This window comes from Citrus sinensis, chromosome 6, assembly GCF_022201045.2.
Source record: "Citrus sinensis cultivar Valencia sweet orange chromosome 6, DVS_A1.0, whole genome shotgun sequence".
NCBI classification, from domain to species: domain Eukaryota; kingdom Viridiplantae; phylum Streptophyta; class Magnoliopsida; order Sapindales; family Rutaceae; genus Citrus; species Citrus sinensis.
In genome coordinates this window covers 14,504,406-14,523,036 of record NC_068561.1, presented here as the reverse complement: position 1 = coordinate 14,523,036, position 18,631 = coordinate 14,504,406, and the positions used below count along the sequence as shown (strand labels likewise).

At 34.1% G+C, this 18,631-nt stretch overlaps 3 protein-coding genes and 1 long non-coding RNA gene across 6 annotated transcripts; 3 read left to right on the top strand and 1 right to left on the bottom strand.

The window, feature by feature from the left end:
- The first annotated feature begins 411 nt into the window (after nt 1–411).
- Nucleotides 412–2,212, top strand: LOC102615731 (probable WRKY transcription factor 49). Its single transcript, XM_006480828.3, has 3 exons — nt 412–912; nt 1,024–1,167; nt 1,468–2,212. The coding sequence occupies exons 1-3, from the start codon at nt 647–649 to the stop codon at nt 1,967–1,969; spliced, it is 912 nt and encodes a 303-aa protein (XP_006480891.1). The 5' UTR covers nt 412–646; the 3' UTR covers nt 1,970–2,212.
- Nucleotides 2,213–3,375: 1,163 nt separating this feature from the next.
- LOC102612679 (ATP-dependent zinc metalloprotease FTSH 10, mitochondrial-like) lies at nt 3,376–9,898 on the top strand. 3 transcript variants are annotated; one of them, XR_008055704.1, is made up of 10 exons: nt 3,376–3,635; nt 3,770–4,007; nt 4,120–4,191; nt 4,940–5,058; nt 5,640–6,125; nt 6,262–7,029; nt 7,579–7,806; nt 8,276–8,771; nt 8,944–9,025; nt 9,383–9,898. XR_008055704.1 is itself a non-coding variant. In XM_052443308.1 (9 exons), exons 1-8 carry the CDS (start codon nt 3,573–3,575, stop codon nt 8,756–8,758), a joined length of 2,457 nt encoding a protein of 818 aa, XP_052299268.1. In that variant the 5' UTR covers nt 3,377–3,572; the 3' UTR covers nt 8,759–8,771; nt 9,383–9,898. The 3 variants fall into 3 exon arrangements, 2 of the variants coding, with proteins under 2 accessions (XP_052299268.1, XP_052299267.1); XM_052443308.1 differs by lacking the exon at nt 8,944–9,025 and having other exon boundaries at nt 3,377–3,635; XM_052443307.1 differs by lacking the exons at nt 8,944–9,025; nt 9,383–9,898 and having other exon boundaries at nt 3,377–3,635; nt 8,276–8,894.
- LOC112498595 (uncharacterized) lies at nt 7,394–8,276 on the bottom strand. Its single transcript, XR_003065915.2, has 2 exons — nt 8,038–8,276; nt 7,394–7,873 (listed from the first exon to the last, which is right to left on the bottom strand). It is a non-coding gene; the product is annotated as an uncharacterized LOC112498595 (long non-coding RNA).
- A 5,230-nt stretch (nt 9,899–15,128) lies between the features above and the next one.
- LOC102613181 (uncharacterized) lies at nt 15,129–17,680 on the top strand. The gene is made up of 9 exons (XM_006480820.4): nt 15,129–15,290; nt 15,802–15,874; nt 15,975–16,040; nt 16,154–16,251; nt 16,357–16,394; nt 16,488–16,575; nt 16,682–17,011; nt 17,140–17,205; nt 17,336–17,680. The coding sequence occupies exons 2-9, from the start codon at nt 15,817–15,819 to the stop codon at nt 17,486–17,488; spliced, it is 897 nt and encodes a 298-aa protein (XP_006480883.1). The 5' UTR covers nt 15,129–15,290; nt 15,802–15,816; the 3' UTR covers nt 17,489–17,680.
- Nucleotides 17,681–18,631: the final 951 nt, after the last annotated feature.

Below are 18,631 nucleotides of genomic sequence, written 5' to 3'. Positions count from 1 at the left end.
GATAGTGACACAGAGACTTAAAGAAAATAATTAAGAAGTTATATAAATTTATACATTCTTCAGTGGTTGACTCCAGCTTTAGTTGAAATGGGGTCACAAGTCAGGTGGGATTTGGTCCACCTCTGTTGCAACAATCCCATCAAGAAACAATGTTAACAGGACAAAAATCATCAACAAAAGTAAGAGATAATAATAACACAAGTACTGTAAAAAAAAAATTAAACAAAAGCATCAAAAACCGTGTGTTGCCTTTCTGTGAATCCAAATAATAGATGCTGACATGCTGTGATTGAATAATAAGAAAGTTACGGGGGTGCCCCGGTGCTGCAGTTAACCAAAAACGTACGTACAAGACGTTGACAATATCACAAAGGTCAACGCGTATGTATATATGCTACGCAACGCAACAGCGCAGTAAGCAATAAGTACTAGTAGTCTTTTGTTAACATGTAATGTAATTTATTGTGAAGAGGGTAACACTAGCTAGTTAACCCACGTACACGTCACAACTTCCTCTCTTCAATCATCTGCTCCACTACTCTCTCTCTCTCTTTTTTCTCTTTCTCAACTAGTTTAGCCCTTCGGATTCGTTCATTCTTTTAAAATCTCCTTCAGTTTCTTAATCTGTGTACGTGCCACTTAACTAATGGAGAAAGAGAATGATTCTTGGTTCGAAGACGACGAGCTTGTGAGGGAGCTTCTTGATGACGAGACTCCATTCTTTGTGCTGCCGGAAGAACCAACTGATGAAGCCAACAGGTACTCGAGCCCTTCAAATAACGAAGATCAGGCTACATTGAAAATGGTCACTTCATCAGCTGTATATTCGGGGCCAACTATTGAAGATATTGATAACGCCTTATCGGTTGCAGCCGGTCAAGAGCAATATTCACAGGCAATTTCAAAAGCCAGGTTCACTCTTCTTCTTCTTTTTTTTTTTTTTTACCTAAGTATCTTTTATATATATGATTCTTGGTCTTTCTTATTTTATAAGATTAATGAAGTTCATTTTCCTTTCTGCAGAATCTCATTATTTGAAGGCGGTTTAGGCAAGATCGAGAACAAGTATACTCTGAAAATCAAGAGCTGGGCCAATGGCATGGCTGATGATGGATATAAATGGAGGAAATATGGCCAAAAATCTATCAAGAATAGCCCCAATCCCCGGTACATTAATTCTTCATTTTCTTGAAATTTCGATATCCTTTTTTTTTTGTTGGGGGGGGGGGGGGGGTAGAGTTATTAAATGAACATTCTTTTGGTAGTTCCTTAGAACCAAAATTTAGAATGGGCTTTTATGGTTGGTAAGTAGATGTGTTATGTATTATTTTGGACCTGAGCTTAATCACTAATGCTTAAATGTCATTTTCTTCATTTAATTATTTGCTGCTTTTGCTAATTGCCATCGCTTATCATAATTAGTGACTAATCACCAATCCTTTTGTTTTTTTTTTTTGCTGAAAACAGAAGCTACTACAAGTGCACAAACCCAAGATGCAGTGCCAAGAAGCAAGTTGAGAGATCTTGCGACGACCCAGATACACTAATCATCACATACGAAGGGCTCCATCTCCACTTTGCTTACCCGTATTTTATACTGAACCAGCCCCAACCGCAAGCCAGCCCAACAACAACGAAGCGGAAAAGGACAAACCCACAAGCTGAAGAAACCAAAGAACAAATACTTGACATGCAACAAAACTCAAGCCCGTCAAGCTTTTCCAACAACAATACCGAATGCCCATCAGCTTCCGAAGCAATGAGCCCACAAGGGTTGCTCGAAGATGTGGTGCCCTTGATGATTCGAAATCCCACAGGCAACAATAGCAACAACAACAACAATGTTTCTTCAAATACTTCTTCTTGTTCGTCTTATCGGTCGCCTCCTACTTCACCTTCTTCATTATCATGGTCACCTAACTATAGCCTTTCTTGTTTTGATATGGGTATTAACACTATCATTAATTAGGTGAATTAATGTATATTCTTAGTGTGTTTTCTACAAAAACAGAAGTTACAATCCAAGTGCCTTTTTTTTTTTTTCCTTGTGAACTAGTAAAATGGTGATTTAAGTTGACATGAAGAATGGAAATTATAGTATAATTCGTGAAGCAAAATGATGCTTCAAAGTGTCTAATAATTTTAGGTATACAAAATAATTTTTCTTTGATGATATATGCTAGCATGTAGCAACTCGTGTTGTGTAAGAGAAAAAAACAATTTGTATTGATGAAACTTTTATGAAGTGTATTAGTAAATGTATACATCATAATTGATAAGGGTGACTATTTTAGTCAAATCCGCTTGGATTGTTTCAGTTCAAGAATCAATTCAGGTTCGATTTTAAATTCTTTGAACCGAATCGATTTTAATATGGTTTAGTCCTTAGGTCACAATAAGTACATAATAAAATAATACCATTTATATTTAATTGTAAACTAAAAAAATTCAATTTATTGATTTTTATCAATAAATGATAATTAAAATTAAACAAATATTTAATTATATGAAAAATGATTTAATAAATAAGTAGTTTAAATATCTAATTCATAATATAACTTTTACTAAATTTATATCACACATAAAATACTTTAAAATATTTCATTATTTAAATTATATAATAATATATACTAACAAATTAACACTTACGAATGTATAATAATTAGATTAAAATCAGTTTAGTTCAAATAATTCAATCGGTTAATAGTACGCCACGTGTTCTGTGTGTTAAATGTATAAACGGCATGTCATATCAGTTCCTTATCGACATGGCATTTGTATGATTTACTGATTGCCAGAAATCGGCAAGCCCATGAGGTAACATAATTTATAAATTCATTAAATTTACTATTATAAATAAAATAATTTTAAAAAATTAATAATAAATAAACTAGCAAAGGTACATTTAATTTTTTTTCTAAGTTCATTTATTTAGTAAAATTTAATCCTATCAAGATGAAAACACTTTATAATTCCCAGCGTAATCGAATTTGTTATACCAAACTTACCTCTGACATCTTTAAATAAATTTTATCAAAAGTGATGTATTCATTTGTTAAACAACAAAACAGTTAATTTTGGTTGCTTGATAATGAATCTCACGAGATATTATTTATTTATCATTTTTTAAAGTAATTAAGATTAAAAATAGAACAAAAGAAATGAACATAATCCAGTAAAAGAGGAAAAACAAAAAAAGAGCTAGTAATTATATAACTGATAAATGGAGTTAAACTGACCAAACTGACCCAACTACTAGCCTACGAGTACCGAAATACGCCGCAGCAGTTGAAGCTCAAAAGGGTAAATTTGTCTTTTGAAGAAGAAGGCGGTTTTCAATTTCAGGTACACAAACAGAGTCCTAATTTAGTACATAAATTCTGATCTCCCAAAATGGCAAATCCATGTTTAAAAAAAAAAAAAAATTCATTATTCCTCTCTTTCTTTTTCCCTCGCTGAAATTCATTTTTTTTCTCATCAACCAAGCAAACAAACTCATAAAACTTTCTAGGGTTTTGGAATCAATAAATAATAATCACTTTCATGTTACAAATTAACTATCGCCAATTAAAATGATTTTCTCAAGAATCGGTCGCTCACTCTGTCGCTCCGCTCGTTCCTCCACCTTCCAAAAAGTATCAACTCTGATTTTTCTTCAATCCTCATCTCTCCCCCTCGCTCGCTCTGTTTTATTTTTATTTTTTACTTTAAATTTTTTTAATTACTATTGAATTTAATTATATATTTAGTTATTCTGTTGGTTTTGTAGAATGTGGTGGCCGGTGACTACAATGCAAGGGCTGACTTATTAATCGAACCGATATTCCCGACGACGCCGTGCATTTCACGCGTTGATGGAGGGGTGGGTTTTGTTAGAAGCTTTTTAACCTCTGCTGGAGCTGGAAAGCAGCTAGTTTCGTTGAACAAGTGCTCGTCGAATTTCAATTCGATTGTTGCAAACCCTAGGGCTCGGAAATTTTGCTCTGGCCAGTCACCTAAGAAAAGCAGTGAGTCAAAATTTTCTTTTTTAAATTTATTCTTTATTTTAAATTTTTTAAATTTTTTCTATGATATATAACTTTTTTTTAATGTTATTTTTTGAACTTTTAATAAATGTAGAATATGAGAATTATTACCCAAAGAATAAGAAAGAAATCCCGAAAGCAAATGAGCAGAAATCCGAGTCCAAAGGTATGTCGTCTCCACATTGTTATGTGTGTTTGTTTGCATGTATTTATTTGAAGGATTAAATTTCTATTTGAGGACAATATATGCTGGGTTAAGTTAGTGATATTTGTTTATTTTTGTTATTCTTTCTTTTTACTTTATCAGTTGTTATTGCTGTTTAAAGACTAGCTTTACGAAATGGTGATTGTGTCATTGGTGGGGGATGTCTCTTTTGTGGGATTTTCCATTCTTCATCACTATAACTAAAATTCCATGATTGCTTAGTTTGTTGACCTTTGGAATTTCTTCGTTGTATGTCACATTTATTGATTGAAGTGGCTTAAGATGCTCAGAATGGCCTATTAGTTTGCCCTCTGAATGAACTAGATGCTGGGTAGACTCGAAAATATATTAATTAGGGCCTAATGGAGCTTATTAAGGTAGAAAATGTGATTTGATTGGTTATGTTATGTATGAGCTTATGGCTCGTGTATCATCTTTCAACAGAAGAAAATACCCTCTGGAATGGTTATAAACTAGTTTTAGTCTATGAGTACATTTTCAGGGATAAGTCCCCTGCTCCTTTTTTTTTTTTTTTTTTTTCTCTTTTCTGACAATTTTAATGCATTTTACTATTTAATTTGTGTATTGTGGTGCCAATTTAGGATGCACATCAAACTCTAATTTCGTAGAGATGTTTTAATCACTGTTCATTTCATTGATGGAATCAGAGCATATTCTTATTTTTCCCCCCTTTTTTGCGCCTTTACAGGGGACTCGGGTGCTGGTGACCAGAACTTCACTAGGCAGTTTTCTAATTTTTTGAGTCATTTATTGCTTTTTGGATTTGTGTTATCATCAGTGCTTTTATCTCCAAAACAGCAGAAGGAGGTCAGCAATTTATTTCCCTGCTCTTTCCACAATTAATTTACTGGTTTTCAGAAGATACAGATATTGTCTCAGTCACCACTGATGGGAATCTGCAGTTGGAATACATTCATCTAGTATTTTAAACTTTTTGACAAATACTGACTTTGTTTCGCCAGATAAGACCTTGATGTCAAATATCTTCACTCAGTACTTTGTGCATAGCTTCTACACATTCCAGATTTAAATCAAGTTCTTCTCCTGTTATGAAACAAATGAACCCTTACATGATCATGGAGTATGTCTAACTATGTTTAACCTTATCCAAATTGTTGTGAGACAATAAGATCAGCTATGTAATACCCAATTAGGTGTAAACAAAGGGCCCACACATTTTTGGTTGTACAGTGAAGAATTGTTGGTAGGTGACCTAGTTTCTTTTACTGTTATTCGCTTCTAACACATTTTATGTGCCTCAGATATGGTGCTTTTAGTCATCCGTTTGTAATGCATTTTTAAACATTTCCATGGATACTATTGGTTTTTTTCCTTTTCCAATTTTATGTTCTTTAATTGTTTTTTTAACTTGTTTTACGTTTTCCCAGATTAGTTTCCAAGAATTCAAAAACAAGCTACTTGAACCTGGTCTGGTGGATAGAATTGTTGTTACAAACAAATCTGTCGCCAAAGTGTTTGTGAAAAGCACCCCACGCAGCGCAAATGAAACCAATGATGATTTTACACAGAGCCCTGTTAATGGTAGCCCTGACAAAAGAAATTTAAGCCAGTGCAAATACTATTTTAACATAGGAAGTGTTGAATCTTTTGAGGAGAAATTGGAGGAAGCCCAAGAAGCACTAGGGATAGATCCTCATGATTATATTCCAGTAACATATGAGAATGAAGTGAACTGGTACCAAGAATTGATGAGGTTTGCACCAACAGCCTTGCTTTTTGGAGCACTCTGGTTCATGGGTCGAAAAATGCAGAGTGGACTAGGTGTTGGAGGTCCTGGTGGACGGGGTGGCCGTGGAATATTTAATATAGGAAAAGCAACTATTACGAAGATGGATAAGAGTGCCAAAGATAAGGTTAGAAAGAACTATATATTTGCTTTATATCGTTTATTGCTGCTGTTTTATTACATTTGCCATTGAATTGAAAAAACTTAGATATGTAAGGTCATCTCCTTAACTAGCAATTTCAATGTTCTATTTGGTAAACTAGGTGTTTTTTAAAGATGTTGCTGGCTGTGATGAGGCTAAGCAAGAAATTATGGAGTTTGTACACTTCCTGAAGAACCCAAAAAAGTATGAGGAGCTGGGAGCGAAAATTCCAAAAGGTGCACTTCTTGTAGGCCCCCCTGGCACAGGGAAGACACTTCTTGCAAAGGCAACTGCTGGTGAATCAGGTGTGCCTTTCCTCAGTATGTCTGGGTCAGATTTTATGGAAATGTTTGTTGGAGTTGGGCCATCTAGAGTGCGGAGCTTGTTTCAAGAAGCAAGACAGTGTGCACCTAGTATTGTATTCATTGATGAGATAGATGCAATTGGTCGAGCAAGGGGTCGTGGAGGCTTTTCTGGTGGCAATGATGAGCGTGAAAGTACTCTTAATCAGTTGCTTGTAGAGATGGATGGATTTGGAACCACCGCTGGAGTTGTTGTACTTGCTGGCACAAACAGACCAGATATTTTAGACAAAGCCCTATTGAGACCTGGTCGATTTGATCGTCAAATAACAATCGACAAACCTGACATCAAAGGTCGTGACCAGATTTTTCAAATCTATTTGAAGAAGCTGAAACTTGATAATGAACCATCATTTTACTCCCAGAGACTTGCTGCACTCACTCCTGGATTTGCTGGAGCAGACATTGCAAATGTCTGCAACGAAGCTGCTTTAATTGCAGCAAGGAATGAGAGTGCACAGATCACTATGCAACATTTTGAGGCAGCCATAGATAGGGTCATTGGTGGTCTGGAGAAGAAGAATAAGGTATTTTGTTTCTTTATTGTGCGGTATTACTTCTGGGTGTTACTGTTTTTGTGGTGTTATTTATTTATTTTTTTCTTCTTCTTCTTCTTTCTTTTAATATAAACCAAGCCCCACCTCAATCTGGTGTGAGTGGAATGTGATCCCAAGGCCTCTTCTACTGCCCCAAGGGTGTTTTCTGGTTTGTTTGAAAGTGCTTTGAGTATTATAAAAAATGCTGCCTAATAGCCTAAGCAGAATAATGTTTTTTAGGAAGAAAAGTACTTTTAAAGCTCTTACAAATAAAATTTCCAGGTGTACCGCAAAAAGTTTCTTTCAGTAGAAGCTTTGCTTGTATCATGCCTGAGAGTACAATGATATCTTAATCTTTCAAAATATTAGCTCTTGATTTGTGAACAGATGGTTACATTTTCTGTTTGTGGCATCACTAACTATGTGGATGGACTTGAGTGGTGCTTGCCGGAAACTTCTGACGGAACATTTGGGAATATGCCTTTTTTGATTTTTGATTTTCTAGAACCCTGGATTGAACTGCTTCTGTTCCTTCACTAGGTCATAAGCAAGCTGGAAAGACGGACTGTTGCTTACCATGAATCAGGTCATGCTGTTGCTGGTTGGTTCTTGGAACATGCAGAACCCTTGCTGAAGGTAACTATTGTCCCTCGCGGTACTGCAGCTCTTGGGTTCGCCCAGTATGTGCCCAATGAAAATCTTCTGATGACCAAAGAGCAGCTGTTTGATATGACATGCATGACACTTGGTGGTCGAGCTGCTGAGCAGGTGACTTTACAGACCACTCTCTCCCTTGCAGATCCCTCTCCCTGTTTTCTCTTTACTTCTTATATTCCTGGATATATGATATTAGACATATTCCTGGAAATGCATATTGACTTAAAAATAATTAAATGCATGTAATTACTTAATTTAGCCTAAGACTGGGCTTTGAAAGTTCTGTGTGTATTCATGGAATAAGCTGATACATGTTTTTTACTCCAAATTCATCTGATTCACCTGAATTGTATTTCTCTTATACCTGCATCAAGTGCAAGGGCTCTAGCTTTGCAAGGTTGTTATATTGGATCCCCCTCTCCATGGTTTTGTTTGTACTTCATCTGATACTAAAATGCTGAATGGTTGAAAGTGTAAGCGTCTAGTTTTGTAAGGTTGTAAAGTGCAAGAGCCCTATAATTGCTCTATTATTTTCGCTTACTCGTTTTTATTATGCTGTTCTGATTTTTCTTGGGAGCAGGTTTTGCTGGGGAAAATATCCACTGGAGCCCAAAATGATTTGGAGAAAGTGACTAAGATGACGTATGCTCAAGTGGCGGTATATGGTTTCAGTGACAAGGTGGGTCTTCTTTCCTTCCCTCAGAGAGATGATACCTTTGAGATGACCAAGCCCTATAGCAGTAAGACTGGTGCAATTATTGACAACGAAGTAAGAGAATGGGTGGGTAAGGCATATGATCACACTGTCAAGTTGATAGAAGAGCACAGAGAGCATGTGGCACAGATTGCAGAAGAGTTGCTTGAGAAGGAAGTCTTACATCAAGATGACTTGGTTCGGGTATTGGGAGAACGCCCTTTCAAACATAGTGAACCCACTAATTATGATAGATTTAAGAAAGGATTTTTAGAAGATGACAAGGAGTCAAAAGAGACAAAAGAGGGTGGGACTGCTGAAGATGACAATTCGTCATCACCCTTGGAGCCTGAGGTTGTACCTACATAGCGGTTGAATAAAGGTTAGTGAATGTAAATGGAACTTTGTTAGGTTAGTTTGATCACTTCACTTCATTTTTCAAATAAATCATAAAATGTAAAAATCATGGAATGAGCAAATGAATCAATATCCTCCGTTTAGCAAATTCTGCATTTGATTATCTCGATAACTTTAGCTTAATTCAATGTATAAAGCTTATGCCAGCACGGTGATGCTGGATTTACGGAACTTTTGGTTGCCTTTCAGAAAAGATTTTTTGTATCCATTGATCTTCGGGTGAGTTTTATTCCTTTTCCCGCAATCATGGTAACTTTCATTATTTCTAAGAAATGATAGGAAATAGACGAACGAGATTAACCTGGAGACGATGGCAATTGGGGATTTGTACTTGGTGAATGATAAAAATAATAATATTGAATGGGTTAGAATCGGAATCAGTAATTAAAATAGATTGAAATCCGAATGAGTTGAAATCAGAATGAACTGAAATCGGAATCAAGAATGAAAATCAGAATAAGTTATTTATTTGGGTTGTAGGAATCGAAATCGAATGAAATTTATTTTTATTGATATGTTTATTTTATTTTAAAAATATTATAATTTATTAAAATACCTTTTATTAATTATTGTCAGGTAGTGGTGGTGATGGTGGTAGTAGTTCTCTCAGATGGTGGAAGCATTTTGTTCTGATCTACATTAGACAACAAATGCACAAAATCACATTGTCTAAATCTCACTTCATTTTCGTGGTGTTCATAATTTTGAAAAATATTGACGGTGTTTTACGCATTATGGGTTTGTATTTATCTAGAATTAAAGGCTGAAAATGAACTATTTCTTAGTGGAAAAGAGGTGGCATAATGGCAGGCTGACACAAAAACCTATCTTTGGTGAAATCCAATAACAATCTATCAACCGCATACGTTTGACATAGATGATGCCATGCAGTACATTATCCTCACGACAAGTTACAAGATTTGTATATACAATGACAGATGTGTGACACCATAAGGATAACGAGAGTTGTTTTAATTGTAAATTTTGTAAATTTTGAAGAGTTTAGTTATGTTGGAGCCGTTCTAAGATAGAGCATGTTTTTATAGCTATACGATTAAAATTATAATATATTATTTATTTATTTATTTATTACTTTGCGTGTATGATTGTGATTTGTATTATAACTCTGAACAGTTCTAAGATAACCATTACTAATTTTAAATTATTTCTCTCTCAAATTGACTATCTTCGTATAATTCATTGATCATGAGTGTTTTTGCTTTTGAATTATCCCTCAAAATTTGGCTAGAATGATTCCCCGCTTCCCTATAGGATGGGCTCTTTGTAATTAGAAAGAATTTTCGTCTAGGCCATGGATTCATAATGGGGCTCAGTGAAATACTTGAGAAATTATTCTAATGGACAAAATATATTGCTTTTGAGCATCAAAAAGTTGCCCATAATTCTAAACATAATGATAATGGCCTCCATGTTGGAAAGCAAACAATTTAGGATTGAATTGAGATTCTCTCCAATAATTCATCACCAATCATTAGCATATTATACAACGAGATAATGATGGTGTAAAAGAAGAAGAATTTTGAATGGTGGGAAATGGAGAGATCCTATTTCACATTCTGTAGCTGCGGCTGTGTACAAAATCTTTGCTACCAATAACCCAACAAATATAAATAATAATTCTAATTAAATTAATCTTCAAGTTGAGTACTTCTCTTAATCACGATTGGTTCACAAAAGTAATGGGATTGTGTCTTCCTTTCAAAGTGTCTTTTTTGTTTAGGAGATGCTTCTATTTGTTTAATCGAGTCACCATTTCGTGTTTAGTGAATTCTTAAATGTGCATATGAGTATGACTCACTTGAATACTAAATTAGCAATACATAAAGTACAGATTATGGGTGATTAATTTATGTTTAAAACAATACAAAAGTATAGCCAACCCCTTTGCTCCATGCCAAAAATAACATTAAAAATTTCCATGCGCCATTCAACGCAAAATCATATGTCATATATTTCCTTTTTGATGAACTTGGTTCCCTGAATCTTCTCAAATTGAAGAAAGGGGTGAAAAAAAAAGATATTGGGTTCATTTTCGTTGTGAAAACAATTGGCTCCCACGGGAAGATGAGCCTAAACTTGAGTGAAAAACAAATGCTTAACTTTGAAAGCTATAGTGTCTTTAAAGGTGTATTAATATGTGTCTTGTGAAGTGCATTATTGCTCTCGCAGCACCAACCCATGCACTTTCTGCGGGTAAAAGTCTATTTAGTCCATGTATTTTAAGATTAATATGCATTTAGTTCCTATATTTTTAAAAATACCTCGAAACATCCTTCCATTAAAGTATTGATACCCTTACCGTTACTTTTTATTTCTTTTGGCTTATTTTTACAATATTACCCTTTAATAATAATTTTTTGTTTGGATATTAATAAAAATAAAATAATTAAATTACCAATTTAACCCTAAAAAATAAAAATAAAAATTTATATTAATTTTTAATTGTCAAAAATTGTATGCAAACTACCAAGTATGCAAACGGTGCTTGCAAAAAAATTAATATAATTTTTTTAAGGGTTAAATTAGTAATTTAATTATTTTCTTTTTATTAATGTCCAAAAAAATTATTATAAAAGGGTAATATTGTAAAAATAAACTAAAAGAAATGAAAAGTAACGATAGGGATATCAATACTTTAATGGCATGGATGTTTCGAGATATTTTTTAAAATACATGAACTAAATGAACATTAATCTTAAAATAAATAGACTAAATGAGCTTTTACCCCACTTTCGGCTAATCATTCATTTTTCACTACCAATACCCGTAGTAGATATTTTCAAAAGATGCTTGCATCATTGGAACTGCTAATTTAGCTTTTGTATTTAGCAATCAATCAAACACACATTAGCGTATAAATCTTTCTAATAGAACAAATTACAAAGTGCAACCAAGACCACCAAAAATCTAATACAAAGTCCATTGTCTTTTTTCGTCTGCGCTGATCATGATGGGCGTTGGTCAAGTAAAATATTCACAGCAGGTAGAAAATTCTCACGCTCTAATCATTGATCAATTTGCCAGATGAATCTAGGACGTCCGTTGATGTAGCTTTCCTAGTCCACCTCACCGAATCATAAAACATAAATGCCCCAATAATATGGTCATTAATTGTGTTTTATAATTATTGTTTTAGCAAAAAATTATATATGGAGGGAGTCTTAGTCATAGCCAGCCTTGATGGTTGAAAATTTGAAATTATTGAGGGGAAAGAGTTGGAAATGATGCTTTCAAAATGAGATAGTCCACCACCATTATATTGTTTTCATCAAACACGTAACTATCTTTGCCTATAATTTAAGGATTTGTGAATAAGATTGAAATAATTAAAAAAAAAAGGGTCTCTTCGTTTTCCCTTTAGAGCCCTTTTTCATCTGCTTCTCTTGTACTTTTGCTCGCCATGCAATCTTAGGCCTCCAATTATTTGCTCCAACAAACATTAAATTAAAAACAAATAAGTTCATTTTATGGTCTAATTTTGGGTTAGTCACTTTCACAAACGATATCCTGGCGGCATGGGATCCAAATCGTGCCATTCAAAATTTTAATTTCATGGTCACATACCGACACACAGATTAAATTAATTTTTTCGCAGCAACCCAACTTAGGAAACAGTTTAGTGTTGTCATGAATCATTTTTTATATTCTATTGTTGGAAGCAATTAATATTAGGGTTGGCTATATGTGAACGGTGGCAATATGTCACGCATCACCACCATGTACTGTGTCAAATTAATTTGGTCAAAATAGATCGACTCATTTAAATCGTGTTAAAAATTTTAAACACTAATTCGATGCCCCGATTAATTGTCTCATGTATACGTATAAGTTATAACTAAAAATTTTTTTAGCATATTCTCCAAAATATTTGTGGTACTGTCTACTCAAAAACTCTAATCAATTTGGATCTAAATATAACTCAATAGTTTTAAAGAATATAATATAGTTTTACTAGATTAAAAATGAATCAATATGATATCATTAATTGAATAATTTATTGTTTTCATAAATGGATTTACAAGACGGGAATTCTAAACTTAATCCTGACATGATCATCAACAGACGAGTGACATACATTTTATGCCAACTTAAATTGTGTCGTATTTATGTTAGATCGACAGATATGACGCACATTGCCACCACTAACTAATAAGATGGATACAAAATATTGCATTCACAACAACTTGCAGATCGATGTTAGAAGCAGAATTTTTGGTTTATAAAGGACCATTTGGATACGTATGGCTTAAGAATCGATCAATTATTGACCCCAATACGGAATGATATGTATCAAAGAGTTTTCATTATCTACAATTATATATAAAAACAGACGTGAGTTGTTTGTCTTTCTTTGTTCAATAATAGAGACAATTATAGATAATTCATACACTCAAAATGTTAAAAAAAAAAAAAAATGAACACAATCATCATGCGGACATTTTAAAGATCTCTTGCGTTGTATGGTAATTAACTAAAAAGTTTCATATTGGTGACACCTATACGTTCAAAAGTGATTTTTTTTTTTTAAAAAACAAAAAATAGTCAAATGGGTTATAAAGATTAAAGAAAGAGCGTTGCCTGTGAAAAGGGTCACTTTACAGGAGAGCCAACTCACATGTAAATATAAAAAAAAAATAAAAAAATAAAAAAAATAATAATTTAATTGCATGCAGTGCATCATGATTCATGTGTCCGGAATTGTCCAGATGATTAGGTTTGGTTTGTTTGGAACCAATCAACCAAATATTGGCATCTTTCTTACTTGACCAAAACGCCCACCAAATGAAAGTGAATTTTTTTTCCTTTTTTTTTTTTTAAAGAAATTAGGAGGTGGGGGAAGCTTTATTCGTTTTCATCACTTTTTCTATGAACCTTATTAATTACCAATAAAAATAGAAATAAAAAAAATATATGAATGATCTCTGGTAAGCGACTTTGTCCACATATACAACTGTACATACTCAAATGTGGCCAGATTTTTTCATATAATTGTGACACAAAATGTCTGCTAAAGTAGCCCTCAATTTTGATGGAATAATTATAATCACGTGGATGTTTATCAAATTAATTTTTTGTAGTTACGTAAATAAATCTTCATCTCTTGTAACTCTTACCGTCTCACATAAACTTATGATTATTCATTTATATAGTTATACAACCGTTAAAAAAAAAAAAAAGACACGTCTCCTTATTTGTACACATTTTATATCAAATAAACAAGCAATTTCTAGACTATTGTGTCGTGTCTCGATCTATCTCTTTCTCTTACTGTATATGTTTATTGTGTTCTAGCTTGATTATCTAACATTATATTTATTTATTTATTTCTCAAAGTTAATTAGGACCTCATAAGATAGACGATTCCTTTTGATCTCTTTTTTCTGTAGATAAACAATAAACAAGCTATTGGAGAGAGTTCAATTAATTTAATTATATTAGTGTACAACCGTACATCACTGGAAGATTTTTTTTTTTTTTCATATGCATGAATTTAGTAACCAAATATTGGTATCTTTCTTACTTGACCAAATATAAATCACTTTTTTTTTTTTTTTTTTTTTTTTTTTTTGGGTCAGAAATGAAGTTGGTATACGTGAAGCTTGATACCTTTTGATCTCTTTTGGTATCAGCCACTTTTGAGAATATGCTTTGCTCTTGTGAATGGTTTTATACTATTTATCATATTAATGCTAGCTATTTTAAATTACTTGGTAATGGGATAATACAATTAATAAGTTATTGAGAAATTCACATGCCACATTATTTACAGTGATGAGCGATAGCGCGGGTAACACCATTCGTCACATTTGAAAGGTTCCGTCACGTTAAAGAAGACATTTGTTGAAAGACAACATCATGATGAAAAGATAATCTTTATTGGTTATAAGACACTTGGTAGAGTATTTTATTGGGATAATCATAAACCTAAAGATAACGAATGAAAATCCCATTTCTTCAATTGAGTAATGCAATTAAATTGGAATGATTTTTGGCCGCAGATTCTGGGCGGTTCTGGATTAGATTAATACAGTAAAAAGAGAAGGGTAAATTTGTACCGTAAAATAAATTGTTAACTTTGTTCTAGACAAAACTGGAAAAAATAAAATTCTCAAGAGAGAGAAAGAAAATAAAAATAAAAATAAAAATAGTGTCCAGGAAGTAAAACGTTAACTTGTTCCTTCCTGTTACTTTTCTTTCAACTACTTTTCAAAAATATTTTTCTTTACCGTAAAACATTAAAATAATAAAATAATTAATTTACAAAAAAAAAAAAAAAAAAAAAGGAAATTGCAGCAGACGCAACGGTTCCATTTCTCTATATAAACCCACCTCTGCTTTCCTTCTTCCTCCCCTCTCGCTTCTTCTTCTTCTTCTTCTTCACCTGCGTCTTCATTATCTTTGCATTGCTTCAAATTCGCTCAAACAAAGCTCTCTTTCATTCATACAAGTCATTCTTTTTCTGGTGGGATATTTTTCTTTGGTTCTAAATCCCCTGTTGCTTCGATTTATTTACTTGTTTTTCTTTTCTTGACACATATATGTTACTGTTATTGATCATCATCGCATTGAGTTTTGAAGACAATTTGGTTACCAAATGTACCATTTGTGGATGACCCTTTTAAGAGATGAACTAATGGAACCCTTTGTGGCCTTCTTCTAAATGGTTTTTTTTTTTATGGTCTATATCATTTCACTTTGACCTGTCAGTTCTTTCATTTTATTTGCAGTTTGTGGTAGTGGTTTATTTACCCACTCAATGAACTTATAAAGCCCTTGTCCCAACTGCCAACTACACGATATTGATATTGGCCGAAAGATTGTCCACACATTTAGGGAGATTTTCTCTTGCTTAATTATTATAGCAGCAAATAAAAATCAGTAGTTTGAGAATTAAAATGAACTTTAATGTTGATTTGGGTAGTTTCAAGTTTTGTTGGAGCGTTGAACTAACATGTTTTGATCACTTGCTGAAGGTCTTTTCAATCAAAATGGAGTACGAAGGCCGTTACCGGATGGCTGCTGCGAAATATGATTGCCTTCTGTTTGGTAAGTTTTGATTCTATTCGTACATTTGGCTTGAAAATCCAATTAGTTGCTGTAAATAGAAAGCACGTAACATTTTTTATGTTTGCTTTTTTATCTGCAGATCTAGATGATACCCTGTATCCCTACAGTTCTGGTATTGCTGCAGCATGCGGACAGAACATCAAAGGTACTGATACTTCTTGCCTTTTCTTTGTATTTGCAACTGTTTTATATGTTTCACATTTTACTGTTTTTCTTTTTTCAAATTGTAAAATGAATGCTTTTTGTTTCATTTTCTAGATTATATGGTTGAAAAGCTTGGCATTGAGAGGAGCAAAATTGAGGACTTGGGTAACTTGTTGTACAAGAATTACGGGACAACAATGGCTGGACTCAGGGTACATATTATGACTTTGAAAACTCTTCTTTTCGGTATCTTCTATAATGGTCAAAGTTAGAATATGTTTGATTGATTTTGTGGGCTGGGGTTTCTTGTTTTGCAGGCTATTGGCTATGACTTTGACTATGATGACTATCACAGGTATGTTGCATCTCAAACGTTTATGTTGGCAACCCCTTATGACTTACTTGCATTTGGTGATTGTGATTGACTTTTCACTTTCGTATGTAACAGTTTTGTGCATGGGAGGTTGCCTTATGAGAACTTGAAACCAGATCCTGTTTTGAGGAGTCTTTTACTGAGCCTGCCCCTAAGGAAAATTGTAAGCATTTATTTTCTTTTCAATAATTTAGTAACCTCTTATTTGTTGTATTCGTTGGTGTGTATTCTCATGGTTTGTGCATCTTGTGTGGGGAAAATAAATACAGATCTTCACAAATGCGGACAAAGTTCATGCTGTTAAAGTTCTCAGCAGGCTCGGATTGGAAGACTGTTTTGAAGGGATTATATGCTTTGAGACTCTGAATCCGACTCACAAGAACAATGTTTCTGATGATGAGGATGACATTGCGTTTGTGGAATCGGCTGCTTCCACCACAACTAGCGCCTATGGCCCTGAAATTTTCGACATAATTGGTCATTTTGCTCAACCAAATCCAAGCTTGGTTGCATTGCCAAAGACTCCCATTGTGTGCAAACCATCCGAATTAGCCATTGAAAAGGCTCTCAAGATTGCCAGCATTAACCCTCAGAGAACAGTATGTTCATCTTTATTAGGCTCTGTCTTCCCATGTCCTTTTCGAATCATTGATCATTCATATATATAGACCGTATATAGTCGTTAAATTTGCTGATGTTTTTCGTCATTGTATTTTTGCTCTTTCAGTTGTTCTTTGAAGATAGCGTCCGAAACATTCAGGCTGGAAAGCGTGTGGGACTTGACACTGTGCTGGTAAGTCTTTGTGAGGACGTACCAAAAATATTGTGTCACATTGCTTGTTCATACTAACAATGAAATGATGCCACACTACACAAGGACGGCCGCTGATTGAGTGTTTGTTGAATTAAAATGTGTTGTTCAGATTGGCAAATCACAGAGGGTTAAAGGTGCAGATTATGCATTTGAAAGCATCCACAACATCAAGGAAGCAATACCAGAGCTCTGGGAATCTGATATGAAATCGGAAGTCGGGTACCCCGGCCAGGTTGCTGTGGAGACATCCGTGACAGCTTAAATACTACGTTATGATCATATCATCACCTAGAAATGTCAATCATGCTCCTACAAATGTTAATCATGCTCTTCTGGGGGTCTCATTGTGTCCCCATTCCCTATCACTTTGTTCAAATGATGTAGATGTCTTTGTTCAGATCAATCAATTAAAAAAAGAAAAAGAAAAAAAAGGCATCAGTTCAATGTTTACTTACGTACCACAGAGCAATGTCTATCAGTTGTGTCGCAATCCATAATCAATCATTTAATGATGTGTGGGAGGCCGTGCTAATCACGATGATTATATAAAATAATTATGTGATTAGGAGTAATCCAATCCATTCTCATATAATAGAGAGGAATTGTAATATATATATTAAACTATTCCAGATGTGATAGCTGATTTGGTGCATGAAAATTGGAGGGACAAGACTTTTGTTTATTAATCTATCATTCTAGACTACAGGTGTAATATGTTTGAAGCTTTTAGCACAGCAGAGAAGATAGGCATAAAGCATTTCAAACTCAAAACTCAATTATTAGTTGAAGCTAAAGCTACTTATGACTTAGGCTAGTTCTTGAGTCCCCATCAATCTGCATCAATGATGCATGCGTATGGTCCATTTGATGATTGATTGTATGCAGCCAAAAGAAACTTTAGCATTATTTTTGCCTTTTTTCTGCAGCTCTCCTGGCAAGGTGGTGTATCTTGGTACCATTGTGTTTGTGCATGCATGAATGATGCGTTGCTGCTTTTCGAAATTTGATTGGTGTGCGTATACATAAATATCTTGGCATCAGAAAGTTTAAAAGATGCTACAGTTCCAGTAATGCAGCTCCAAAATTTTTGATCCCACATGTTTTGCACATGCCCAGATGCAAATGGAGTTCTGGGCATAGCTTTTCTTGGACATTGACTTCTCGGCGATTTTAGATGTACGAAGGAATCTGAAGTTTGGTTTTATTAGCTGTTGTTGGCCATTGCCATCTGTATTCATCTTTAAAAACAAGAAGCATTTACTTGACTGGTAATTGCTTCATTTTCATCACAAAGGACTGTAATTTCCCCTTTTTTTTTTTTTCCCTTCTATTTATGTGCTTGCGGTGTAATAGATACTTCAAAGTATTGAGGCTTCCACTAGTGGTTACGATCCTACTTCTGGTT

What these genes read in the sequence shown, in the direction of transcription:
- LOC102615731 (XM_006480828.3), top strand. Translation starts at nt 647, where the DNA reads ATGGAGAAAGAGAATGATTCTTGGTTCGAAGACGACGAGCTTGTGAGG. An exon ending in CAGGCAATTTCAAAAGCCAG is followed by an intron (nt 913 to 1,023) that starts GTTCACTCTTCT and finishes TCCTTTCTGCAG; the next exon opens with AATCTCATTATTTGAAGGCG. An exon ending in AAGAATAGCCCCAATCCCCG is followed by an intron (nt 1,168 to 1,467) that starts GTACATTAATTC and finishes TGCTGAAAACAG; the next exon opens with AAGCTACTACAAGTGCACAA.
- LOC102612679 (XM_052443308.1), top strand. Translation starts at nt 3,573, where the DNA reads ATGATTTTCTCAAGAATCGGTCGCTCACTCTGTCGCTCCGCTCGTTCC. An exon ending in CCAGTCACCTAAGAAAAGCA is followed by an intron (nt 4,008 to 4,119) that starts GTGAGTCAAAAT and finishes TAATAAATGTAG; the next exon opens with AATATGAGAATTATTACCCA. An exon ending in CTCCAAAACAGCAGAAGGAG is followed by an intron (nt 5,059 to 5,639) that starts GTCAGCAATTTA and finishes ACGTTTTCCCAG; the next exon opens with ATTAGTTTCCAAGAATTCAA.
- LOC102613181 (XM_006480820.4), top strand. Translation starts at nt 15,817, where the DNA reads ATGGAGTACGAAGGCCGTTACCGGATGGCTGCTGCGAAATATGATTGC. An exon ending in ATATGATTGCCTTCTGTTTG is followed by an intron (nt 15,875 to 15,974) that starts GTAAGTTTTGAT and finishes TTTTATCTGCAG; the next exon opens with ATCTAGATGATACCCTGTAT. An exon ending in ATGCGGACAGAACATCAAAG is followed by an intron (nt 16,041 to 16,153) that starts GTACTGATACTT and finishes TTCATTTTCTAG; the next exon opens with ATTATATGGTTGAAAAGCTT.